This window comes from Melospiza melodia, chromosome 11 (genome assembly GCF_035770615.1).
Source record: "Melospiza melodia melodia isolate bMelMel2 chromosome 11, bMelMel2.pri, whole genome shotgun sequence".
In the NCBI taxonomy this organism is placed as follows: domain Eukaryota; kingdom Metazoa; phylum Chordata; class Aves; order Passeriformes; family Passerellidae; genus Melospiza; species Melospiza melodia.
This window is the reverse complement of record NC_086204.1, coordinates 943,075-969,595: the sequence shown is the minus strand read 5'-3', so window position 1 is coordinate 969,595 and position 26,521 is coordinate 943,075. Positions and strand designations below refer to the sequence as shown.

At 54.9% G+C, this 26,521-nt stretch overlaps 1 protein-coding gene across 1 annotated transcript; it reads left to right on the top strand.

Annotated features, from left to right (window-relative positions):
• The first annotated feature begins 1,537 nt into the window (after positions 1 to 1,537).
• On the top strand, positions 1,538 to 21,664 carry UCK2 (uridine-cytidine kinase 2). Its single transcript, XM_063165219.1, has 7 exons — positions 1,538 to 1,778; positions 11,550 to 11,709; positions 12,654 to 12,750; positions 13,658 to 13,800; positions 18,111 to 18,208; positions 20,009 to 20,057; positions 21,248 to 21,664. Exons 1-7 carry the CDS (start codon positions 1,680 to 1,682, stop codon positions 21,385 to 21,387), a joined length of 786 nt encoding a protein of 261 aa, XP_063021289.1. The 5' UTR covers positions 1,538 to 1,679; the 3' UTR covers positions 21,388 to 21,664.
• Positions 21,665 to 26,521: the final 4,857 nt, after the last annotated feature.

Sequence of the window (26,521 nt, the reverse complement as noted above, 5' to 3'; positions counted from 1 at the left end):
GTCTCCTTAAACAACTTTTTCTATGATTTAACCATTTTCAACCCTAGAAAATGTGCCTGAATTGTCCTTGTAACAGCAGTGTTCAGCTGGCAACATTTTTTTTAGTCCTTAAGGGTAAAAGAAGCTTATTCGCTTTCTGTTTGTGGCAGTTTTTTTTATGTATTTGGAAACAGTTATCATGTCCACACAGCCTTACAGCCCAGCAGATGTTGTATTGCTCTAAATAGTTATATAGTTGTTTGCAGCAGAGACCTTCCCCAGACTAAACATGGGGAAGGTCTCTCTTTGCAGTCCTACAAAGCCAGACCCTGGGCTGCTCCTGAGTTCCCACCAGGCCTCACCTTTCTCTAAGCATGACACCTGTGGATGTTTCTATGCCCCAATGGGATGTTTGCCTTCTTCACAGGGCATCACCAATTGATTCTTTGATCCACTCTACACCAGATCTTTATCTGTAAAAGGCCTGGCTAACCAGCAGGCTCCTATCTCACATTGTCATGGATCATATCACATTTGTCTGCGTGGACTTGCACCCTACGTATTTCCAATCCTTTTTCCATTTTGTTGAGGTCATTTTGACTTTGAATCCTGGCCTCCAGAGCGCTCATGGCTCTTCCCAGACAGATCCCGTTTGCCAAAGACATAAGCATAACTTTTATTCCTAGATTTGAATTGTTAATAATAATAATAATTTATGAATGCTTTGCAGGACCAGGGCCCAGGTGGGGTGGGAGAATCAGAAAGTTGTTATGGTTGGCAAAGACCTCCAAGATCACCAAGTCCAGCCATTGACCCAGCACTGTTCACCATGAAACAGTGTCCCCAAATGCCACATCTGTGTGGTTCTTGAACATTTCCAGGAATGGTGATTATTCCACCATTTCTCTGGGTACTCTGTTCCAAAGCCTGACCACCCTTTGGGTGAAGAAATTTTTTCTAATACCCAACCTACCCACGCAAGCCTAGGAAAAAGTTTAGTATATTTCCTCTTGCCCTGTCTCTTGTTACGCGGGGGAAAAATGCTGACCCTCACCTGGCCACAACCTCCTTTCAGGTGTAGAGCAATAAAGCTCCTGCTGAGCCTCCTTTTCCCCAGGCTGAGCCCCCGGGCCTTCCTCCCCCATCTCTGTTCCCTTCTCTACACACACTCCAGCCCCTCATTTTCTTTCTTGTCGTGAGGGGTCCAAAACTGAATCCAGTTTTCCAGATGCGACCTCAGCAGTGCCCAGCACAGAGGCACGGTCACTGCCCTGGTCCTGGTGACCACACTATTGCTGATTCAAACCAGGATGCCCTTGGCCTCCTTGGCCAGCGTGGGACACAAACAATGGAGGTTCTGCCGGGGCCCACCGTGGTGTGGGATGAAGCGGAGTGGCCGGAGAGAGGAAGGGAGCGGGTTCGGGAGCAGCGCGGGGTTCGGGAGCAGCGCGGGGCCCGCCGCTTTTGTCCGCGGCCGGGCGGGCGGGCTGAGGGCGGCGGCGCGGTGCGGGCCCATGTGGCCGCAGTGCCGCCCGCCGGCGGGCTGGGCCGGAGCATGTGCAGCTGCGGCAGCACCTGGCAAGGAGCCGCAGCGCCGGGGATGTGAACCAGGCGGGGAGGAAGGCCCTTGACTCATCAGATAAATCCAGCCCCGCACGGCTGAGCGAAGGCGGAGGAGGCGCGGCGGTGAGCCGGGCAGGATGGCGGGGGACAGCGAGCAGCGGCTGGAGGAGCAGGGGCAGCCCAGCGGCGGCGAGCCCTTCCTCATCGGGGTCAGCGGCGGCACGGCCAGCGGCAAGGTGAGGGGGTTGGCGGGGGAGCTGCCCGCCAGGCAGGGCCGGCGGCCACATGGCAGCGGCGGCGGCGGCTCCGAGCGGCCGCCCCGCCACGTGCGCTGCTCCGCGGCCCGGCCGCTGATGGAGGAGCCGGGGCCGCGGCTGCGGATGGGGCCGCGGCTGCGGATGGAGCCGGCTGCCCGGAGAAGGACGGTCCGGGGGAAGGAGCGCGGCCGCCGAGGCCTCTGCCCGGCCGGCGGACGGAGCCCCGCGGACACGTGGAGGGGGTGCGGGGTGGGTGCGGGATTTACTCGCTCCTTCTTTGCGGCCGGGACCTTGTGTCCCTCTGTGGCAGCGGGCAGAGCCGGGGGCCGCTGTGCGGAGCAAGGGTGGCCCCAGCTCGGCCGGGGCAGCGGCGGCATCTCCCTCCCCTCCAGAATCTCTTCTGTGGTCCTGTAGTCAGCGCTTCCCCCGTTCCCCATCACCCGTACCGACCCCAGGCGCTGCCCGCCCCGCAGGGCACCTCGGGGCCGATGCAATTCTTTAATTTCCACCCCCGCCTGTCGTGCATGGGGGTGCCCTTCTCTGCCCAAGTTTAGGGTGGCAGGAGCGGGGATTCTGCAGCAAATGCTGACTCACAGCGGCAGCAGGACCTCCTGGCTGCCGTGCCGGGAGGGGCTGGCCCTTGGCAGCGGCAGGTGGGAGCGGAGCGGGCCGAGGGCTGCGGGCACGGTCGGGGCATCGCCCGCCGGGGCAATGCGGGTGTTGCCGGCAGGCTGCTACACCCAAACTGCAGTGCACGGCAGCCTTGCAGCTTTTCAGCGTTTTATTTTCCTTGTTTCATGCAGTGTGCCCGTCTGAATTTGTTTAACCTCGCTAGGTCACTTTCTTTCTTAATAGGAAAAGAAAATACCTTTTTTTTTTTTTTTTCCCTTCTTATTTAAGAGCGGTAAAAGCAGCTCCGCAGCTCATCAGCACTCGTATGCAGGGCAGCACGTTCTAGCTGTATTTAGGAAAGGATGAATAGATTTGGAAGTAGCTCTATACCTGTGAAATATTTATTGCTGAGGAAACTGAATGTGGGCTGGCACATTCAGAAGGATGAGCCTGGGATCTGCGGGCTGATCTCCGGGGGATCCCTCCTTCTCTTGAAGGCACAACCCAACTGCTGTACCTCAGCCCAGTGTTTTAAGCACGTGTCTCCGAGTTCCCTATTGATTTTTGGACTGCTGTTGCTGCTGCAAGGGGGAAAAATCCAGCTGTAACAGGGGAGGGATGGTGAGAGAGAGGATGCAGTCTCCTCCGGTGGGAAGGAAAGCTGGATTGTTCTTGCAGCACAGCTCTGGTGACTCAAACACGCTGGGTTTGTCTGTTCTCTGATGCGTGGGTCTGCCTCTCTGTAGTTGTCCCAATAACATCGCGTCTGGCGCTGCTGAACTGTTATGTCTCTGAACACGGTGTCTCAGGCCCACAAGGTAAAAGCAGTGATTACAGTACAATGCACCACAGTGGTGCTCGACTTCAAAGTGAAAATGCTCCAGAGCAGCAGGCTGCCTTAGGAAAAAAATAGGGAAATAGTCCTTTTCTAGCAAGGGAGATGTACTAACTGGCTTTTCCTGTCTCTCAGCTTTGATTTCCCCCCCCTCCAGTGACTGCCGAAAATCTGTGTGCAGTGTTGCCTGTTGAAGGGAGTCCAGCAGATCGCTACAAAGTTGGTGGGAAAAGGCCACAAGAAATATACTGGCAAAAAACTCCAAGAAACAGGAAAAAAAAAATGACCTGAGGCTTGTGCCCGCAGCTCCTCAGATTCACATTTGGTGTGGCTGCAACGCAGGGATATGGGGGCTGTCCCTCACCTGCCTGGTGACAGTGGCCTGTGCTGGGTGCTGCAGCACGCTCTGGGAAAGCAGCAATGGGGCTGATGAGGTTTGCTTAGCTAAGGGCTTGCCTGCAGCCAAAATCCAGCCCAGGGGCTGCCGTGCTGATGTGCTGGCTGTGGGTGAAAAGCGAGTGCTAGCAGGGGAGTGAAGCAGGCACCTTTCCCAGTGGGAAAGTGACAGATCCATCCGACTGGCCTCGACACCAATTGCGGGTTGTTGTCCCAACACACCCCTTTGGCAGCACACCAGCCCGAAGATAAGGGAGGGAATTTGCCTTCCAAGGCCCCCTGCAGCTCCTCCCACTGCTGCTTTTGGGTTTGACATCGGGACAATAGGCTCCACAGTCCCCTCCATCCCTCTTGGTGCAGCAGCAGGGTCAGGCTGTGCAAGGATGGGATGTGTTTGTAGCTGGCCATGACTTGTGTGCCGTGGTACCCTGGGGAAGCTGGTGTTGGAAACAACCATCCTTCCCAAAAAGCTGGGATTGTTTGGATGGTGTTCCTTAAATCTGTGAGAACTCAAATTCAAAGGCTGAGTGCTCTTTCCCTAGTGAGCAAAAGTGGCTTGAGCAACTTTGCCCGCTCAAATAAGGGGCTGGTTTTTGGCTCTGGGAAGAAAGCTGGACTGTGCTGGGAGCAAAACTGGGGAGCTGCAGAGGCCCTGAGCAGTCTGGGCTATCACAGCCCCTGCGAGGGCAGTGCAAGCTCCACAGCGGCTGGTTTGAGTCAGCTCAGCTGGGACAGGCTCTTCACAAAAGAAAAAAAAGAGTTGTCCCCTGAAACCCAAGCGCTGTGCAGTCTGTGCTTTCCTGGGGTGGAGATCACTTGCCATTAAGACCCCCATCCTTCCAAACATGAAGAGCACTGCAACTGCCCCATTCCCTCAGAGCAATTCCCAAGGCTTGTTGTCACATTTTCTTTCACCCTGTCTGTTCTCAAGTGTTCTGCTGGAGTTCTTGTTCCCTCTTACACCCATGGCCTTTGTGCCAGCAGCTCCTGCAGGACATTCCTGACCAGCAAGGACTCTGCAGAGCACAAGGCAGGCGGCCAGGCTGCAGGCTGGAGGAAAGTTCAGCAAACTGGCTGCTGAGATGAGCTGGGAACTGCTGGGATACCCCCTAAAGCTCTTTGTGTCCTCACTTCAGCTTAGGGACCTTGCAGCTCTGCCAGCAGTGCCTGGAGCAGCTTGCTCCCAGCAGCAGCATCTGGTGCTGGGGTGGCTGCAGGGGTGGGGAGAGCTCTTGGAGCTCAGGCTGAAGCATTAATTGTCCCCACGTGAAGTGAGGTGCTGATTGCTGCCTTCCAACAGGAGCTCGTGAGAAATGACAGCTTGCTTTGGTTGGCTGCTCATTGCTCAGATGGCAGTGAGGGCTGAGCATGGGTGCCACTGCAGCCTTGGAGGTAGTTACATCATTTGGGTCTTGAGTTAGCACATCAAGTTCCCAATGTCTGTTTGAACATGCAGCCTCAGAGTTTCCAGCCTGCAGAGCACCAAGATTACAGCCTTGTGATCAGCCAGGTGTGCTCTTCACCGACTCCACCGCACTGGCAGGGCTGGCTCAGGCTGCAGGAGTGAGCCAGCCAGGAGGCTGGCATTGCCCTGCCAGGGTGGCACGGCAGCGTTGGCCCCCAGGGAAGGCGTGCTCAGAGCTGCAAGGGGCAGCTCCATCTCTCGTGGAGCCTCTTCTGTGACAACTCAGCCCACCAAGGGCAGAGGTCCCCCACACAGCCTGGGGTCCCTGGCACAATGTCACCACCCGGATGGCTGGCACAGAAGGCCAGGGGAGATCGGGGAATGGCTCCCCCACGGGAGGGGGACTGACAGGAATTGCAGCAGCCCTGTGCCGGTTCAGCACCATTTCCTGGTGACGTTGGTTTGTGGCTGGCAGGAGCCCTGCATCACAAGGTCTGACTAGTTAAACACTGGTGTCAACGTGTGCTAGAGACTCATCAAACTTTCTAGCAGAACGTTGTTGTGTGCCAGCCCTGATCAGACTGATCCACAGGGCGTTTTGATGGGTCAGCCCTTTCCTGTTACTGATGGAATATGTGCTCATTATGGAGCCTGCTTACCACAGTCCCGTGGGCTCAGCCAGCTCTGGGCTATGGAGTTTGCAGCAGGGGCTCGAGAAAAATATCCTGTGCCTAAAACCAGAGGATTGGGAGGGATTGTGTTAGAGGGCTTGTTTTCCTCCCTGCATGTAATCTGTGTTTAGAGCCTCTGTGTGTGCCTGTTTATGCTCCAGCCCTGGATTGCTGATCACATGCACAGTGTCCCAGGGTGAGTGAATAGAAACCTGGCTATTCCCCTCCTGCTCTGCTTGGCCTGTGCCTCACAAAGGGAAAGGCAGGGTGGTGAACCTGCCTGGGAGTGCTCTGGGTGGAGAGACAGGCTTTTGGTTCAGGAATAATACTAAGTTTCCAGTCCTGGTGTTGCCACATGTGCATGCTCCCATTAGGGCTGGAAAGGATGGAGTGGGTCATGAACTGGCTGTCTGCAGTCACAGGCATTTGATGGATGCTCTGGGACCCTTCCCAGTTTGCTGTCTGTTCTGTGTGTCATCCCAGTCCAAACGCTTCCTGGTAGTTTATAATCACCGTAACCTTCAGGAAGAGACCAACATCTGTAACTCGTGTGCTGCAGGAGATAAGGGCAGCATGCTACAGAGGACAGCAGAGAAATTAAACAAATAATTACAGTGGTTCCTTATGTTTCATCTGAGGGAAAATCCTGTCAGAGCACAAAACTGGAGACTGTTTTATCCACAGAGGTGTGATGAGGACACCCCAAGCAGGCTGCTGCAGCTGCAGAGCCATGGCCAGCTCCTGCCAAGCCAGCTCCCAGTCAGATCCTGCAGGAAGGGTGTTATGGCACTGATATCCCTGGAGATAACCTCTCCCTGCTGGGATGGGACTGCTGCAGTCTGTCCTGGCTCCTGGTTGTGCTCTGGGCCAAGGGCATTGCTCTGTTGGGGAGGACTGTCCTCATGAGCAGCAGCCTGCAGTGGTGGCAGGAGGCTGTGCATCGCTTTCCACACTTTTGACACAACCCTTTTCTTCTTCCTGAGGGATCTGGCAGCTCCAGTGTTTCTTTAGGGCTGGAATCACTTGATCTGGCTAAGTCACTTTTGCTGGGTGTCTCATTTAGAGTCCCTGGGAAAATGGGAGGTCCTCTGTGCAGCTGGAATGGGACCTTGAGCATCCCTCTGCAGTGCTGGGTTCCTTGGGGATGGACAGGCTGCTGTCAGCATGTGGCTTTTAGCATATCCACCTGCACAAGGCTTTGGAGTTCCTGCCAGCCAGTTCTTGCCCTCCTGGGGCTGGAGACATCAGCTGTGTCCTGGCCCCTTCACCTGGTGGGTGACAGTGGCACTGTCCATCAGCTTTCTCCTTAACACCTATCAGAAGTGATATTCACTGATCAGAGCTACCCAGGAGGGATTGTGGGATAATCTGCATAATAATGTCAGGGAATTAGTCAACTCCTGAAGAATATCTGAGCAGCTGGCTATAGGGCACGAGTGAATGTGAATTAAATATGTAATTAATGTATTCCAAATAAATGTTAGAGGTAGGCCTCCAAACACCCATCTGTTTCTTCCCCTGTGTACCACCTCTCTCCTTTTGGGAAAATATGTTGGATTTCTTCTCCAGGTGCCCTCTGCATCTTCCTAGCAGAATAAAGCTGTACTTCTTCCTTGAACACTGCCTGTTTGTGTGCTTGGTTCAGGGGAGGAGTCCTGCAAGGGGAGCTGCAGCTGCTCCTGCTCAGGAATAACCTCTTGGAGCTGTGGCTGCCGTGGTGCTGCGCTGATACCTTCCTCCCCAGAAGGTGTGGGCTGCTTTGCACAGCTTTCCCAGGGAGCAGCTCGAGCGCAGAGCCTGAGGGAGTGCAGCTCCAGCCTGGAGCTGAGTTCCCCTCCCTGCAGCGTGTGGGATTTCGTGACCCATGGCAGCAGCCAGGGTCCCTTGGAAAGTCCTGCTTCAGTTCCATGTGGCTGCATGGGAAAGGTCTGCTTGGCAACCACAGAGGCTGCTGGGGCCTGGCTATATTTAGTTGTAACCAAGTTCTGGAGGAGGGAAAGCTCTCTCCTTTTGCTTGAGAAAGCAGCATCCTGTTGCCTGGAGTTTGCTGCAGCTGAATCACCAGCTTTGGCTCGTGGCAAGGTGTGCATGGATGAGGTGGGTATGGAAAGGGGCTGAGCAGAGGCAAGAAGCTCTGGCACAGCTCTCAAGAGTCCTGCAGATGAGTTGTGTCATGTAAGGCATGGCTAGTGATGGGCTTCAAACCCTCCAGCTTGTTTATTGGCATCAAGTCACCTTTCTCAAGGCATCCTCTGCACTCCTGGGCTTTTTGGAGAAGAAACAATTGTCTTCTTCCCGGGGAGAAGCAGCAAAAGAAGGAATCTGAGCCCAGGCTGCCCCTTCAAGTGGCTGCTAAGTGCCTGTTGTCAGCAAGTGTCCCCTGCCTCCAGACTGAGGCACACTGGCACAGTTCTTTGGAGTCATGCTTTGTTCTTGCTTTACTGGGCATCTGTGGGTCTCTCCAAAACCTGGCTGTGCTCATTTCCAGTTATTGATGGATCTTTTCACAGTCACACATGGATGCTGTGCAGCTTTGGGAGAAAAGGGTTTAAGCAGGGAATATCTCATTTATTTGGGGGGACATTTCCTGAGGCTGGGAGTTTCTGTTCCAGTTGTGTAGGGGAGTTTCCAAACTGTATGTTTCTGGTTTTTCTTCCTCCTTAACAGTGAGTGTTTATCAGCCAAGGGGAAAAACTGCACGTCCAGCTGTAGGAGTTGTTCACATTGGCATCAGGGACTGCCCCTCATGAGACGTTGTTCCTACCACAAATGATAGTGAAAAAAGGAAAAACCTTCTCTTGGACCTTGCTGAGGTTCAGGGCCCTGCAAAGGAGGGCTGAATCCAGCCTGGAGTGGACTGAGGCAAGCTGAACATGCAGGTGCAATATGTCAGCAAGGCCTGGCCCACACCTGCAGCACCAAGGTGACAATTGTCCAAGGTGTCACCTCCTCTTCCCAGAGCCAGCAGGTGACATCCCTGCTCAGCCAGGCTGAAACTGAGCTCGGTGCTGAGAGCAGGATGTCCTCCTGCTTGTCTTTCTCCACCACTCCTGCCATCTCTCCAGAGCCCACCAGGGACAAGGGAAGGGTCCACTGTGTCTGCCAGGTTGCTTTTTCCAAGAGGCACCATCTTCCCCTGAGCCCTGGATTGTGAATGCAGCTGGGATCCAATCTGTTCCTGGTCTGGAACCTGGAGGGAGGACGTGTTCCTGTCTCCAGCTGCTTTGGGGTGCATTCTATTTAGGCTTTTCTCACTATCAGTGTCTCAATTTGTGAGGTGTGGAGCTACACAAATCTGGAAGGCTCTTCTCCACCTTCCAGAATCCACAGACCTGAGAGCAGTGTGCACAAGGCAGAAGGAAGACTGACACCATTTGTGATGATTTTATTGCCAGTACACATGCTGAGGTCCAAGGGGCGAGAGTGAATGCAAATCCATGTGCTGCTTTCACTGATTCAAAGGAAAGGAGTCCTGCTCCCTGCCCTGGGCTGGCAAAAGCAGTTTGGGGTGCAGATCCACGTGGAACCTGTGGCTCTGGGGATCTCTCCGGGTGGCTGTGCTGAAGGGCACTTTATTCCTGATGGCACAGGGCCTGGGAAGTTTGGTGTCCTGGGCAGCTGTAGCCAAGGCTGAGCCCTGCTGTGCTGTGTCCTGTTGCTGCATGGGCAGGCAGTGAGCAGCCAGGAAAGGTGGAAGAGAAGCACTGAACACACCCCAGTTTTGCAGAACCTATGGGATACAGCTGGATAAACAGTTGTATCAGAGAAGGATTTGGGGGGTGGGAAAACAGAGGAAGAGGAGAGCAGCCAGAAAAGGATTTGGGGAGTGGGAAAACAGAAAGGAGAGCAGGCTCTGGCTTTGCCTGCCTGTGTGCAAGGGTGACTGGCACGGACTTGCAGGGCTTTGTTCTGGGTGGGAGCAGCTTGCTGCAGGGCAGGGCTGCCAGCCTGGCTTGGAGAGGCAGGAGAAGAAGGTGGGATGCTCAGGAGACCCCATCCCTGTGCCAAAACCCAAACTGGTGCCCAGGGCTGCCCAGACTGCTGTGGGTGAGCTGGAGCTGGTTCTCTCAGCAGCAGAGCTGAGTGAGCCTCTCCAGCCAGGCTGGGCATGACTCACAGCCCAGTCAGTGGCCACAGCCAAGGCAGGTCAGCCTGGCCTGGAGGGAAGAGAAGGTCTCTGGAGAGGGGAGTGCTGTCAAATCTTCCACTTCTCAGGCAAACAGCCTTGCCCTCTGCCTGCTGGGGTGAGCTCTGCCAGGCATGCACTCCCCTCCCTGCTCCCTCTCACCAGTGCTGCCTTCAGCTCAAAGTTTCCAGTCAGGTATGGAGCAGATGGCTGAGCCATCCAGGAGGCAGGAGCATGGAAAGAGCCTCTGGCAGGCTGGGGCAAGCACTCTGCTCTTTGCAAGGCACAGGGCTCAGCACAACCCTTGTGGTGACCAGGGCCAGGAGCAGCTCAGCTGGGCACAGTGTGATTGCTTGAGTGGGAGCTGTTCCCCCTGGCACAGGAGCTGCTTTGTCTGGGCAGTGGTGCCATGGGGCAGAGGCAGTGGCTCTCAGTGGCAGGGGCAGTGCTGGCTGCCAGGCTGCAATGTAGTCACCCCCAAGGACTGCCATGACTAAGGAGAAGGGACTGCAGCAGGCTCTGGGCTTGCCCCCGAGCTGTGCTCCGTGTGCTGTGGCAGTGGTGGCCGTGCCCTGGTGCCAGCAGAGCCGGTGCCAGCCGCCCTGTCCCAGCCTGCTCCGTGGGCAGTGCCAGGTGCCCGCTGCCCGTGCCAGCAGCCAGGCCCACGTGGCTGCTCAGCTGCTGACTCTGCAGTGCCCCAGCCTCCCGTGCCAGCAGGCACCAGGATGTGCTGGCTCCTCCCAGCCCTGGCAGCTGTGGCACAGATCCCTGATAAAGTCCCACGGGCTCTCCTCCTCGTACCTTCCCGTCCTGGGCTTTGTTTGCTCTCTCTTGTGCTGTGGTGGGGTTTCTGGCATGGGGCAGAGCTGGGGGAGCCAAGACTGCTTTCTGAAGGAGAAAGTGCCCATGGCATGTGGCTGAACCCAGGCAGGAGCCAACTGTTTTTCTGCTGCCACTTGTGCCCAGAATAGGAGCTGTGGGCAGGCTATAGGGGCGGAGGAGAGGGTGGCAGGCAGCAAACTTGGTGCTGCTGTCACATAAAGGGTACCATGGTGATGCCTCTGGAGCACTTCTGCCTCGGTGGCTTTGGGAAAGCCACAGACTCTTGGCTGGAGGTGCAGCAAGCAGGCAGGGGTGTTACCTGGAGACATCCTCTGTCACAGACACATTTTATGAAAAATCCTTTTGTTAGGATTTTTTCCTCCTGAGAAGCTGAGAGGCCTCAGAGGAAAAAAGACCCAATAATTATCTGCTGCTGTGGGATGCAACAGGTGCATCTTTGATTGGTCCATCTTGTTTTTTTTAATTAATGGCCAGTCACAGTCTGGCTGTCTCGGACTCTCTGATCAGTCACAAGATTTTATTATCATTCTATTCCTTGATAGTCTTCTGATGGAATCCTTTCTTCTATTCTTTTAGTGTAGTTTTAGTATATAATTTTCTTTTAATATAGTATAGTATAATATAGTATAGTATGATATAGTATAGTATGATATATAATATAGTATAATAATATATAATATAGTATAACATAATATAATATAACATATATTAAAAAATAATAAATCAGCCTTCTGAAACATGGAGTCAAGATCTCATCTCTTCCCTCATCCTGGGACCCCTGTGAACACCACCACAGTCCTCCCTGTGCTGCTCAAATGTAACTTGCTGCTGATATGCCTCCTTTGCTCTATTCCTTTTGCAGTCCTCAGTGTGCTCCAAGATTGTGCAGCTGCTGGGGCAGAACGAGGTGGATTATCGCCAGAAGCAGGTGGTGATCGTGAGCCAAGACAGCTTCTACAGGGTGCTCACCTCGGAGCAGAAATCCAAAGCACTCAAAGGCCAGTTCAATTTTGACCACCCAGGTGAGTGGAGAGCGGCCCTGGGGCTCTGCCATGCACTGTGGGGACAGGGATGGAGACCCTTCATGGACACTGGGGCTCTGAATCCTCATGGGATGCCTTAGTCAAGCTCTTGTGGCTGGGACCACCTGTGTGTCATCCCCCCATCTCTCTTAGGAAGGAAATGGGGTGGAGTGTTTGGGATGTGAAAGAGCAGGTTATAAACCCTCAAACTCCTTAAGACCCTCTTCTTCCTGCAAAAACATCCCCCAGTTTGAACAAGGTTTTCATAGAATTGTAGAATCATTGAATAGTTTGGGTTAGAGGGGACCTTAAAGGTGATATTGTTCCAATAGCCTTCACCTAGAGCAGGCAGCAAAGGAACAGATTGGGTTTTGGTGCAGCTGAGTCAGGCCCAGAGAGATCTGGGCTGGCAGAGTCCCTGGAGCCAGCAGCTCCCTGTCCCTCCCTCAAGGAGGGAACCAGCTGTGCAGCTGCTCTGCAAACCCTTCCAGTGAGGGGCCCTGCCCTGTTACCACAACAGGGGCTCTTTGAACCATCTCTGGGCTCAGTGGGGAAATTCCAGAGCTGCTGTCCCTTGGTCCCCAGGAGGACAATGCCAGAGGCAGCGAGCCCTGAGCAAACAGAGCCCTGTCTGTGTTGCTGGAACACTGCTGCAGTCTCTGTCTGAGGGCTGGAGCCCTGCAGGAGATGCCTTCCTGTGCCTGGGCTGGCAGCAGTGCTGCACAAGGACAGTATTGATCTCTGCAGGCCACATCCCAGGCTGCTGCACAGCCACAGAGCCCCGTGGCCTTGCCTGCTCCCTGGGGGGGTGCAGGGCTTTCCTCACTGTGTGTCTGTCTGTCCCCAGTGTGGGGTGCCAACGACTCTGGCTTGGGCAAAGCTCAGCAGCTGGTGGGTGGGAGAGGTTGCAAAGCTGCCTCGGGTAACGTTTCCTCTCTCCTCAGATGCCTTTGACAACGAGCTGATCGTGAAAACCCTCAAAGAGATCACAGAAGGGAAGACGGTCCAGATTCCTGTCTATGACTTTGTCTCCCACTCCAGGTCTAACAGCTGCTCCTGCCTTGCTGTGCCTCTGCTAATGTCCTGTGGCAGCCCTGCCCTGCCCAAACTCCTGCCCTCTGCTTGGGTGCCTAAGTGCCAGCACAAAGTTCCCATCCTAACTCCTCCAGCCCTGGGTTAGAGCAACTCAGGCAGAGGGTCTGGAAAGCTGTGTAACCATCCAGCAACATCCAGGCATCAGCACTGCGTGGTTAATGACCTCCCTTTTCTTCCCCATCCATGGTCCTCTCCCCACAAACTCAGTGTTTGCAGCTTTAACAAGCACTCCAGCCTCAAACACCCTGGCAGTGCCAGGAAAGGAGGAGGACAACAATTCCTGCTCCTGTACCACTCCCCTTGCCTGTGTTCAGCTTGTTTTTGCATGCCTGTGTTGGTCGTGGATGGCGTTGCTCTGCTGTGCTTCCCACAAAATCACTGTGCTGTCAGGGAAGTGCTGCCTGCTCCCCAGGGAAGCAGAGCTGGCCATGCAGGTTCCCTGGGCTTTTTGGCTTGGCACATAACCCTTGTGAGCAGCAGCTGGCCCAGGTAGGGGGAGAAGGGCTGGTGTGCTTCCTGCTTTGCCATTTATCCTTCCAGGAAGCCTACATATGCCTTGGATTCCCTCCAGGGGTAGGTCTGCCCTCTCCTCTCTCTCTCTCTCTCCTCTCTCTCTCCTCTCTCTCTCCTCTCTCTCTCCTCTCTCTCTCCTCTCTCTCTCCTCTCTCTCTCCTCTCTCTCTCCTCTCTCTCTCCTCTCTCTCTCCTCTCTCCCTCCTCTCCTGCCCCCTTGGTGCAGCAGTGGTGTCCCAGGGTTGGAGCAGTGCTTTAGGAGCACAGCTGTTCCCCCACACCTCTCTCTGTGCTGGCCAGCCTCCCCCAGCAGCAGGGTCTGACTGTGCTCTCCGTGCCAGGAAAGAGGAGACGGTGACAGTGTACCCTGCTGACGTGGTGCTCTTCGAGGGCATCCTGGCCTTCTACAGCCAGGAGGTGAGGGACCTGTTCCGCATGAAGCTCTTCGTGGACACGGACGCCGACACCCGCCTGTCCCGCAGAGGTGAGCGGGGGCAGAAATCCCCCTGACTGCTCTGGGGACACAGGCAGTGACAGTGAGCAGGGACAGAAATGCCCCTGACTGCTCTGGGGACACAGGCAGTGACAGTGAGAGAAATGTCCCTAACTGCTCTGGGCAGCTGGGCACACAGGCAGTGACAGTGAGCAGGGACACCAATGCCCCTGACTGCTCTGGGCACACAGGCAGGTGATAGGAGCAGGGACATCAATGCTCCTGACTGCTGTGGGCACACAGTGAGCAGGGACACCAATGCCCCTGACTGCTGTGGGCACACAGTGAGCAGGGACATCAATGCCCCTGACTGCTGTGGGCACACAGTGAGCAGGGACACCAATGCCCCTGACTGCTGTGGGCACACAGTGAGCAGGGACACCAATGCCCCTGACTGCTCTGGGCACACAGGCAGTGACAGTGAGCAGAGCAGAGCTGGCACAAAGCTGTGAAGAGCTATGGAGCTTTTCCTGCCCAGTGCAGAGTGTCACTAGGGCAGCTTGTGGCTTGCTCTGTGTGTGTCTCTTGGGATTCAGTGGGATTTTTGCTGCCTTGGCTGGGATTCCTCCTTTGATGAGTGCTGAGTGTGCCGTGTCCTCGCACGGCCCCGTGGCACCAGCCCGGTGCCAGCAGCTGAGCAGCAGCTGCTGCCAGTCAGCAGATGCCAGCAGGGAAGAGAGGGCACAGCAGAGCATCTGGGCAGCTCAGTCAGAGCCTGATAGATCCACTCAGGACCTGGGCTGTGGGTGTGCTCTGAGGAGGGCATTTGGGCCATGGTGTCCACCGTGGGTGCTGCACATGGGGAGTCCGGTTGTACTTTTGTGGAGCCTCTGTGTGGGATGTGGCTTTGGGGGCAAAGAGCCCTAGAAACCAAATTGTCCCTCTCCAGGACTCCCCAGTCCTGCTGGCTTGGCTGTGGGGTGCCAGCTGACATGGGGAGGGACACCCACACTGCAGGGCCTGCATGACTTGAGATGTCCTTTGTTTCTAAGCAGCTTTGAGGGGTGGGTCACTGATGCAGCACCTCCCGGGTGACTATAAAACCATCTGGGGACTCTTGGGGCAGAATTCACTTCTGTCTCAACTATTGCTACCCCTGGCTGGCTCTAACAGGCTCCGCAGGGTGCCTGGGGATGCAGAAGATGACTGAAGAGGAGCAGTCCCTGCCAGAGCTCTGCGCTGTGACGAGGGGAGCGCGTCTCAGTGCGTCACTCTGGGACTGTGTGTGTGCATGTTCCACTCTGCAGTGGAGCTGGTCTTGCCTGCCCTCCTGCTGTCAGACACATGCAGAGCCTCCTCAGCTGCTGGGATGTCATCAGCACTGATGAACATCTCCTTTTTAGCAATCCCTCTTGACCCTGCCCACTGTTCTTGCGTGACTCACCCAGGGAGGTGACAGCACAGTCACTTGCAGGGAGATGTGAGATATGCAGGGTCCCAAAATGTGAGCCCTAATCCTTTAAAATGCTGTGCAGGAGCTCAGGGCGACACCCAGCCACAGGGTAGGACACTGTGGTGGTGACAGTGACCCCAGCCAGCAGCTCAGCCCCACACAGCTCCCTGCTCAGCCTCCCCTGGGGGGAGAATCAGAAGGGCAAGAGTGAGAAAAGTTGTGGGCTGAGACAAAGACAGTTTATGAAGTAAAGCAAAAGCCACAAGGCAAGCAAAAGGAGGAATTTGTCACCACTTCCCGTGGGCAGGCAGGTGTTCAGCCATCCCCAGGAAAGCAGGGCACCATGGTGTGTGATGGGTATGTGGGAAGACAAGTGCCATCACTTTGAATGTCTCCTCTCGCCTTCCTCCTTCTTCCCCAGCTTTCTATCATCATGTGGGATATCCTTTGGGTCAGTCAGGGTCAGCTGTCCCAGCTGTGTCCCTTCCCCCACTGTGGGGTGGGGTGAGGAGCAGCAAAGGCCTTGGATCTGTGTGAGCAGTGCTCAGCAATAACAAAAACATCCCTGTGTTATCTGCGCTGTTTTCAGCACAAATCCAAAACACAGCCCCACACCAGCCACTGTGAGGAAATTTAACTCTATCCCCACCAAAACCAGCACATTCTCCAGCCCTTATTCCAAACCACTTAAATCATGCTCAGGCCCCACACTCTCCAGTCCATTCTCATTCCCCACCTTTGGTGTTTCACACAAATATCAATCCCCTATTTTATGGAATGCCCCTGTAACAGATCTGAGTGTCCACTGAATTAATTTAGCCCCTGACTTTGGGCTCCATCTGTCCTAGTGGTCATTCAGGACAGGAGAAGGTGGTGTGTAGTGTGAGTTGTGGGGTCACTGCTGTGCTCACACTGCTCTTGTGAGCCTTGTACTTCTCCCACCCACCATCAACCACTTGCAAAAGGGCAGCTTTGCTGATGGAGGTGCTGCTGTCTCCTGGTTACTGCAGCTCATTGTTCTCCTGCTAGGAATCTGCCCATTTCCCTGCCATCAGCAGTTGGTAGGACCACTGCAGCATCAAATCTGTTTACTGCATGTCTGCCTGTCATTTCTGGGAAAGGAGAGCCTGTGTGAGAGGTGCCAAAGGTATAATCATGTCCCTGGAACGTGGCTGGAGGCAACTCATTGCCAAAGTTGGGATCTTGTGTTGTGATGTGGCCCTGAGTCATCTTTGTGTCCCAGAAGCCCTAAAGGGTTGCAGAGTTGGGTTTTCAGCTGGGCAGCAGCAGGAGGTGAGGTTCCTGGAAGTGCAGCTGACAGCTCAGTTAATCAGCAGTGCTGGGGTTCAGTGTGTGCAGCTCACACTGTGCCCACCTCAGAAGTTCTGCTAGCAGAGTGCAAGGGGCAGGCTCTGCCAGGTGCCTCAGACAGGGATCCATGGGGCTCAGGGACCTCACTGTGGCTAAGCTCCCTCACTGCCCTGTCCTTGGCCTGTTTCCCTAAAAAAGAAACCAGGTCACATGCATGTTTTGGGTCCAGTTTGAGTTTGGACCTGCTGGCTTCAGAGAGGTGCCAATCTGTCCTTGGGATGTTTGCCTGCCCTGCCAGCAATCCCTCAGGACAGGGTGTGTGGTTTTACCTGGGACCTGCTGCTTTGGGGCCAGGTACAGCAGCAGGTGTTTGACCTGTGTTTGTGTGTGGGGTGATTATCCTGCCCTGGGAAGAGGCAGGAGAGCTTTGCCCTGTCAGGACCAGCCCCTGCCCAGCTCACAGGCCTCCTGCACCCCAGCAAATAAGGTGTGGGAGCTGGGAAACAAGAATGATATATTTTCCCTGCCTCTTTTTCTGTGTTGTTCAAGATGGGGCTCGCTCCTGCTCTCTGGAGAAGCTGCTGCTGGTTCCCATCCTGCTGCCAGCCCTTTCCCCCCATCACTTCCCCCTGCAGGGCTGTGAAAGGCCACACTGTGAAGCTGCTGGCCAAGGACAAACAGAGCCATGGGGGCAGTGCCAGAGCAGTGTCCTGGCCCTGAGAGCACACAGGCAGTGCTGCCCAGCAGGTCAGGCAGGCTGGCAGGGCAGTGCTGTGCCTTGGCTCTGCCTGGGACACGAGGGAAGGCTCATTCCAAAGCCAGTGCCAGGCACTCACATGCTGGGGGAAAGCCAGCAGCCCCCTGGGGACAGCCAAGAGCTGTCTGCTCAGCCACAGGGCTGCTTTGGCTCTTCCCTGAGGATTGAATTCCTGCTGAACTGGGCCACTTGTCCACCCTGAAGTGGTGTCAGACTGGAGATGGCACTGGCCCAAAGCTCATGCAAGCAGGGTGGAAGGCCTGAGTGGCAGAACAAGCAGGAGGCCAGTTTGCTCTCCTGCCTTCGGGCTTCCTCCTGAGCTGACCCCCTCACCTCTGCTTCTCCTGCTAGCTGGGGACAGCACAAGGAGCCTGGCAGAGCTGTGCAGGTGGGTGAGTTTTACCCTCCCCACCTCTGCAGATTTGAGTTAAACGGTGCCCTAATGTGTGTGTGGCTGAACCCCACTGATTTTCTACTTTTTGGGCACCTCTGCACTGGGATGGCAGAGACAGGCAGGACAGAGTGACAGGAGGGAGGCAAGGCTGAGGCTGGGAGCACTCAGGACTGGGCTGGCACTGGTTACAGCTGGAATGTGCATGCAGAGCCGAGAAGGGGGCCAAGAAAAGCCCTTGGCCAGGTCAGGCAGCCCTTGGCTCCCAGGAAGACTTGGAAGGAGGTTAAAAGCATGGAACTGGGCTGGGATGTGCTCAGACACATGGACAGCAGCTTGCAGGAACAGAGATCTCAGGGAAAATATCCAAAGGCTGTACTTATTGAAGGGAAAGGGGGTGGAGAGAGTTGTGCCTCAGCTCCTGACTGTGCCTTCCACCTTCCCCTCAGTGCTCCGAGACATCAGCGAGCGAGGCAGGGACCTGGAGCAGATCCTGTCTCAGTACATCACCTTTGTCAAGCCTGCCTTCGAGGAGTTCTGCCTGCCGGTGAGTCAGGGGAGTGCACCCATGAGAGTGCTGCAACAGGAGCACTTGGTGTCTGCCCAGGGCTCAGATCTGCCCCCTGTGCCTTCCTCCCTCTCTGCAGCCAGGGCAGGCTGTGATGGGGGCTGTTTATACAGCCACTGCCTTCCCGGTGAGATCACCCTTCCCTTTGGGAAGGCAGCATGGCCAGAGGAATCCCTCCCTGGGCAAGGGCTGACAGACCTCTGGGCAGCTCAGCCTGGCAGGGAGGATCCTTGGCTGTATTTAGCCGGGGAATGGGAGGTCTCTGCCCCCAGGCAGTGTTTGCTGTGTCTGCCTCCTCTTTTGGGCTGTGCTGCCTGCCCTTTTCACCCTGCAGTGTCGCTGCCTTCGTGCTTGGGAGAGCAGGGCAGCTGCTTCTTCTGCCTGTGCAGTGGGATGTGGCTGTTGAGTGGCCAGGGGGACAAGGCCTGCCTGGAGAAAGGAAACTCCTTTGGGAGCTGATAACAGAGCCAAGGCTGCCTGGCAGGCAGGGACTGTGTGGGGGAATTTACTGCAGGATTGCATGGAAATAACATGTTTGGAGATCAGCCATTGTACACCTTTCCTGGCTCTAATGGAGAGCAGCCTGTGCCTTGCTTCTCAAGGCTTCTCAAGCAGATGTGGTAATGAAGATTTTTATATTTTTATATGAGGATTATTTTTTAGTTCTGGAGGAAGTGAGCAAGCAGAGTCCTGAAACCTGGGAACTGCTGGCCAGCACCCCAGGCAGGAATTAAACTGTGCCTCCCACCTTGGGAGCATCCCTATGCCTGTCTGTCTGGTCAGCTCTGCCCCTTACCTTTAGAGGGGCTGATCCTGTGCTGCAAGATCTTTTCCTGGCTCTTGCACGGCTCCCTTTTTCCAGTTTTACTCAGCTGTGGCTCTGGGGACCAATTCCAAAGCCCAGAAAGGCTTTTCCTGAGAGACAGGTCGAGCTTGCAAGGCTCCTCTTCTAAATCCACCGTTTTTCAGAGCAGCAGATGCTGCGTCAGGCTTTTCTGATGAAGAGTCTGTAGGAGAATGAAGTGTGAAACAAGGAGGGCACAGAACTGCCTTGTTTCTACCCACAGCTTTGCCGTGGTCTGCTCTCACTTCCAACCTGGTGTTGGCTCAGCACCCACTGCTGCTGTTATTTGACTCCTAAAGGAGCTCTGAGCCAAGTGGTCCAGTACTGAAATGGTCCAGCATATCCTGGTGGTTTTTGATATGTCTGGAAGCACTTGAAGGTGTCAGGTGTCACCCATCAGCCCAGCTGGCTTGGTGGGGCTTGGCTGTCAGCTGTAAAACTGCCACAAATGAGGAGGAGACTGAGACTGGCACCTGCAGGGGAATCTAGGTCAGGACTGGTGTCCTGAACCACACCTCTGCAAGTGGTGTGGTGGAGAATTCTCCCCCCTTCCCAGGCAGATCTCATGGCTGTGCCCAGCCGTGCCAGCTCGTGCTCTTGGAGCAAGTCTTGGGTGGATTCAGGAGGAATGGTGTTCCCAAGAGCATCAGCTGCTGGAGTCCTGTGATTATGAGGCTTCTTAATTGCAGGTTTTGTTCAGGGTGCCTCTTACTGGCTTCTGTATGAGCTCATGACAATGGAGTCAGGGCACAAAGCATGGCCCTTGAAACGTAGAGCAGAACACAAATAAGAGCATCCAAAATGTATTATCAGCAATGACATCCCTCCCAGAGGGTCTGGGGAGGGCAAGGAGCTGCCCCAGGGAGCAGGGACAATGCCCCAGCCCGCTGTCTCTCCACTTTTTCCCTGTAACAAAATGCTCTCTCTCCTCCCAGACCAAGAAATACGCTGATGTGATCATTCCCAGAGGAGCAGATAATGAAGGTAAGCACCAGGCCCTGCTGCTCTGCCCTGGCAGCCAGACTTGGGCTGTTGCTGTTGCAGTGGAGTTAGGTTGGAGCTGTCCCAGAGGGGACTCAGGCCACTGCCTGAGAGCAGCACTGCCAAGAGAGTGCTGCTACCACAGGTGTGCCAAGACGAGCCTGTTCCCTTTGCTCCTGCTTGCAGCATTATTGACTGGGAGTTTGTGTTTCTCTGATGCCTCCAGGCTAGCTCTTGGTTCATCCTACAAAAGGCAATGTGCAGCTGGGTCAGCCAGGTTGGGGTCAGCCTGAGTGTCCTGGCTGGGGTCAGCCTGACCACCCTGGCTGGAATCATCCTGGGCATCCTGGCTGGGGTCAGCCTGACCACACTGGCTGGAATCATCCTGGGCATCCTGGCTGGATTCAGCCTGGGTGTCCTTGCTGGGGTCAGCCTGAGTGTTCTGGCTGGGGTCAGCCTGGGCATCCTGGCTGGAATCACACTGACTGTCCTGGCTGGATTCAGCCTGAGTGTCCTGGCTGGAATCAGCCTGGGTGTCCTTGCTGGGGTCAGCCTGAGTTCCTGACCACTCTGACTGGATTTGGCCTGGACATCCTGACTGGGATCAGCCCGACCACCCTGGCTGGATTCAGCCTGAGTGCTCTGACTGGATTCAGCCTGACCATGCTGGCTGGGAGCAGCCTGGGCATCCTAGCTGGAATCACCCTGACTATGCTGGCTGGATTCAGCCTGACCATCCTGACTGGGATCAGCCCCACCACCCTGTCTGGATTCAGCCTGAGTGCTCTGACTGGATTCAGCCTGGGTGTCCTTGCTGGGGTCAGCCTGAGTGTTCTGGCTGGGGTCAGCCTGGGCATCCTAGCTGGAATCACCCTGACTATGCTGGCTGGATTCAGCCTGACCATCCTGACTGGGATCAGCCCCACCACCCTGTCTGGATTCAGCCTGAGTGCTCTGGCTGGATTCAGCCTGACTATCCTGACTGGGATCAGCCCCACCACCCCATCTGGATTCAGCCTGAGTGCTCTGGCTGGATTCAGCCTGACTGTCCTGGCTTGAGTGGCAGAGGGATCAGTCCTGGGGGGGAATAGGAGGGGACAACACTGGGAGGGACAGCAGGGTCACAACCCTACCTCAGCTCTGCTTGATCTTTGCATCCATCCTAACACTCTCTCTCCCCCTTTTGCTCACAGTGGCCATAAACCTGATAGTGCAGCACATCCAGGACATTCTTAACGGAGGACTCAGCAAACGCCAGAGCAACGGGTACCTGAATGGCTACACTCCCCCGCGCCAGCGGCAGCCCTCAGAGTCCAGCAGCCGGCCCCACTGACCCGGGCAGAGCCGAGGCCAGCACGGCCCCTCTGTACATACTGTCCACTCGTTCCCCCCTTATCTATTTAAGAAACCAGACGGAGACGAATGCCTTTAATTTTGTATGTTGGAGTTGCCCAACGAGAAGCCGCCGGTTGCTCGGGAGCCCGGACCACCCTCAGCTCCCGGCCTTGCTCCATAACTCCTCCAGCACGGATCCGCCTATAAACCTCTATAAATATAGAATTGCTCTATTTTTGCGTAAATGCAGAATAACGTAAAATTAATTGCTGTCAGGTATTTGCCAGGCTCAGTGTTGCTGGGAGGGAGTGGGGAAAAGGGGATTCTGGGAGGTGTTGGTGTCAGGAACTTCACCTCAAACTCGGTAAGGAAGGCAGAACCGTGGTGGTGTCCATCCTGGGCAGGCTGAGTGTTACACCTGGGTTGGGTTTGTCTGTTCCTACCATTGCTGTTCAGGGGCAAGCGGCCTGCTTCTGGCAGCTGGGAGAATGATGGGGAATGATCTCCCCCTGTCTCTGCAGCTCCAAGTCTCAGCCTTTCAACAGAGCGTGGCCTGAGTGTTACACCTGGTTGGGTTTGTCTTTTCCTACCATTGCTGTTCAAGTCCAGGCAGCCTGGTTTTGGCTGGCAGTGCTTCAGGGAGAATGATGGGGAGTATCTCTCCCTGTCTCTCTGCAGCTCCAAGTCTCAGCCTTTCAACAGAGTGTGGCCTGAGTGTTACACCTGGCTTGGGTTTGTCTCTTCCTACCATTGCTGTTCAAGTCCAGGCAGCCTGGTTCTGGCTGGCAGGTGCTGCACACTGCTTCAGGGAGAATGATGGGGAATGATCTCCCCCTGTCTCTCTGCAGCTCCAAGTCTCAGCCTTTCAACAGAGTGTGGCCTGAGTGTCACACCTGGTTGGGTTTGTCTTTTCCTGCCATTGCTGTTCAAGCAGCCTGGTTCTGGCTGGCAGGTGCTGCACACTGCTTCTGGCAGCTGGGAGAATGATGGGTTGTATCTCTCCCTGTCTCACTGCAGCTCCAAGTCCCAGCTTTTCAACAGCATCCCGTTCTGTGCCTGACACCCCTTCCCACCACAGGTGTGGGGCTGCTGGGTATGTGGCCATATAAACACAGCCTTTTGAGCAGTCTCAGTGCCCGGCTTGTGGGGGCAGCACGTGGATACCTTCAGCCCCTCTGGAGCTTGGTGGCACTGTTGGTTCACCCTGGGCTGACCTGCCTGGAGGTTGGCTTGCAGGTCAGAGGTGTGTCTCATTCCTCACCTGCATGGGTTTTGCTCTTGTGTGGGGGATTCTGGGGTTTATGAGGTATGGTTAAGGGACAACCAGCCTCTTCTGAAAGAAAGGGGCAATGGCTGATCAAAGGCAGCTGCTGAGCTGAGGGCTCAGCAGTGTGTAGCGGTCCCTGGGCTGCCTTGCATCCCCATGTGGGACCATCCACAAATCCCATCTGGGCAGTGTGAAACTGGGTGCCAAGCAGTCCTCTGCTCCCTGTTTGCAGAGCCTGCCTGTGTCCCTTTCACTGTCCTGGGGGAGGACACTGTCCCTGCAGTCTGTTGTCCCAAGGGCTGCCCAGGCAGTGCCCTCCCTTGCCCAGGGTGAGAGTTAGTCTTGCCTAACCTGGTGGTGCTACAACAGCCACGTCCAGAGGGGCTGGTGGGGTGTACTGCAGATTTAGGGATGCCTGGAGAATCCCCCTGCAAGGTGGGGCAGGGGCTTGGTGGGAGACAGTGGAGGGGGTTTGGTGGGATGGTGGCCAGCAAAGATCCATCTGCCAGTGCTGCTAAGCCTGCCTTGCCCTGTCAAACCCAAAATTTCACAGGCATCCCACAAAGCTTGGAGCAGAGACCCTTAGCCTTGCTCCCTCATGGTTCTTTCACTCTTTCCAGAGCATTGGCTCTGCTCTGTGGTTAACAGTTTAGTGGACCATGCTCCATTGCTCTCCAGGCTGATGTGAGCTGGGACAAGCTTTGATCCTGGAGAGAACAAGAAAGGAAACACCTTCCCCCAGTGACTGCTGCTGGGGCAGACTCATTCCTTGTATCCCTCTCCCTGTGTACCAAAACTCCTCCAGGCACGTCAGCTTTGCCACGACCAAGGGCTGATTCTGTGTAGGTAAGAGGGACCAAAGCTCTGCAGAACTGGTGAGGCTTCTCAGGGCTCATGCAGAAGACAAGGTAAAATACTGGCCTCCTCTCCCCAGTGAATAAAGACAGAATAAATGGATGCTGGTGTTGTCTCCTGTTTGGTGCTGATTGCAGTCCCAGGATAGAAACAGGCCTGGCCAACCTTGTCTTAATTCTGCAAGTCTAAGCCAGACCTGGCAGAGCAAAGCTGCTGGCACAGATCAGTCCCTTGGTGAAGAAGAAGGCAGCAGCTCTGTCTTTTGGCTGGTTCCCCCCACTGTAAGGCCCAAAAAAAGTGACCTGACAAGGCTCTAAAAGGGCTGGTGGTTGTTGATGTGCTCTGCTTTAGATGCACAGGAGAAATACTGACAAGGTACTCTCAAGAGGTGAAAACAACCAAATGGCAAATTTAGAAAATCAAAGAACTGACTGAAGGTTTAGAGTAGCACACACTAAACATAAAACACCTCAGAGAATTCAATTGGCCCATTCAACTTTGCAAACTTTAGGCCCATTCAATTTTAAATTATTCATGAATTCCAACAGGAGGGAATTGAAGAAAGCAAGAAAATATAGAAAAGAGGACACATATAGCTAGCAGAGGTGTTTCTTTTGATGAAAACTCCAAAGGAGATAGGGTCAAGACCTGTGCTCACCTCAAGTTCAGCTTTATCTACTCCTTAGCCATCCTGAGCCCTTTCCCCAGGTGGGTTTTCCAGTCATTTGGCCGCTGGGGAGCTTGGTTGGGGCTGCAGGGGCGGGTGTGGAGCATTTCCTCTGCTGTGCCAGGGACTGGCAGCCCCTCAGGGTTGGCATACAAACTGTAGGGATGGAGGATGTGCAGAGCAGGGCATTGCCTCACCAGGGCAAGGCCTGACCTGCGCCTTTCCCCACACACATGCACCCCAAAAATGCGTCAAGACTCAATCTGCCACACTCCGCATGTCCTGGTGCACGTGTGGCTTGGGGTGCTGTTGTGAAACCCCTCTGCTCTCAGAACAGCAGAGCTGGACAAGTCCAGCCCTTCGCAGTGCCTTGAATAAGTGACAGTCATCAAAAGCCCTCACAGGCAGGGTGGCATTAGCACCAGCAGGGTGTCAGGCAAGGGGACACTTTTGGCAAAGGGATTTGTGGCAAAACACTTGATGTCAGCATGAGTGCAAAAAGGGGAAGTCAGGCTTAAAGGACTTGATAACCCTCTGAAGGAATGACTGCCTGGGTGGGTGGGGCAAGAGCAGGCCATGTTGTCTGCCTTGGCTTGAGTCAGGCATTTGGTAGGATCTCCTGTAACCTCCTGGTAGTGGTGATGTACAGGCTGGAAAAACCCAGAGGTAGATGCAAAACTGGCTGAAAGACTGGTCCCAGACTGTGGTGATGAGTGGTGTGAGGTCAGGTGGAAGACCAGTAACTTGTGGGAAAACTGGCTGAAAGACTGGTCCCAGTCTCTGGTGATCGGTGGTGTGAGGTCTGGTGGAACACCAGTAACTCATGTCACTAGGTCCAGCCCATCTGACACCTTTGCTGAAGACCTGCATGATGGAGAAATGGGCTGACACAAACCTTTCGATGTTCAGCAAAGGGAATTGCAAAGTCCTGCACTTGGGGAAGAATGATCCCACGTGCCCGTACGTGCTGGGACACCTGGAATGCACAGGGAAGGCTGGGAGGGTCCTGGTTGTCCATTAGCAGAGGGTTAATGGCATCCTGGGCTGCTTTAGGGGAAGTTTTGGGTTAGGGTGATCCTTCCCCTCTGCTCAGATGAAGCCAGACCTGAGTGCTGTGTCCAGTTCTGGGCTCTCCAGTACAGGAGCTACTGGTGAGAGTCCATTGATGATGAAAGGATTGGAAGATCTCTCCTGTGGGGAAAGATTAGGACATGTGGGATTGTTCAGGCTGGAGGAGGCAGAGGGGGAATCCTATTAATGTATAAAAATAGCAGGAGGGAAGGTGAAAAGACAGCCAGTGGTTGGACACGGACACAACCTGAAAAAGAAGGGGCTCCCTCTGAACATAAGGAAACATCTGCTGGGAGAGTAATGGAGCACTGGCACCTTTCTGAATGGCTTGTTCAGAGGGGTTGTGGAGTTTCTTTCTTGGAGATATCAAAACTGCAGAAGTTTATGGGCAACTGCTTTGAGACAACCCCAGTTGAGCATGGGCTTGGACAAACCAAGCTGCCAGGAGCCTTCCAACCCCAGCCAGTCTGTGAATTTGAAATATTTCCCCGCTGGGAGAGGAGCTTTATGCCTTCTCCTGAGTTTGGCTCTAAGCTATGTCCCTCCTCAAGGGGATTTCCAAACTCCTCCTGCCCTTCTTCTCTGCTAGTGCTGGTGCTGGAGCTCCTGCAGGTAAAGGTGATGAAAAAACCCCCAAACATCAGCATCATGGTTTTGGTCCTGAGCATCACCATGGCTTTGGCCCTCATCTTGTGCAGTTGGGAACATGGGAAGGTGCACTTTGGCAATCTGTCCTTGAGGAATGTCAAGCTGGCTGTCCCCATCCCTGGAAATGACGGGGCCAGGCCTTACCTGCACCCCACAAACCCATCCCTTCCTGTGGGACTGGTTTAGATTGCTTGCCCATCTCTGGTTTTTCTGCACATTTCTCCAGATGCTGGGGGCAATATGAGCCAGGCCCAGCATGCCCAGAGTTTTCCAGGCCCTGCAGAGCAGCCAGGACATGTCCACCTGGGCAAGGACAAGGACTGGAGGTTTTTGTGCCCCAAGAACGTTGGCCTGGAGGACCAGGAATGTGGGGTGCCTGCTCTCTGCCCCCCCAATTCTCCCATGTCTCCCAGAGCACACACACATTCTGGAAGCTCACAGACAGCAGCCTGGCTGACCCCTGCCTTCCTTGCTGCTCATTCCTTGGATGCCCTTCCTACCGAAAGGGCACGTGCCTCAGGAACAATAAAATTCATTTAAGAAGATTCCAGAAGTTGGCTGCTCATAGCAGGAATTTTGCTGAGTTTCAGTGACACATCTGATGCACAGGCATGCTCTGTCATT

Bases quoted from the DNA above. Each gene is read 5' to 3' on its own strand.
- UCK2 (XM_063165219.1), top strand. From the start codon at position 1,680: ATGGCGGGGGACAGCGAGCAGCGGCTGGAGGAGCAGGGGCAGCCCAGC. The intron at 18,209-20,008 runs GTGAGTCAGGGG...CTCTCCTCCCAG, and splicing joins TCGAGGAGTTCTGCCTGCCG to ACCAAGAAATACGCTGATGT. The intron at 20,058-21,247 runs GTAAGCACCAGG...TTTTGCTCACAG, and splicing joins CAGAGGAGCAGATAATGAAG to TGGCCATAAACCTGATAGTG.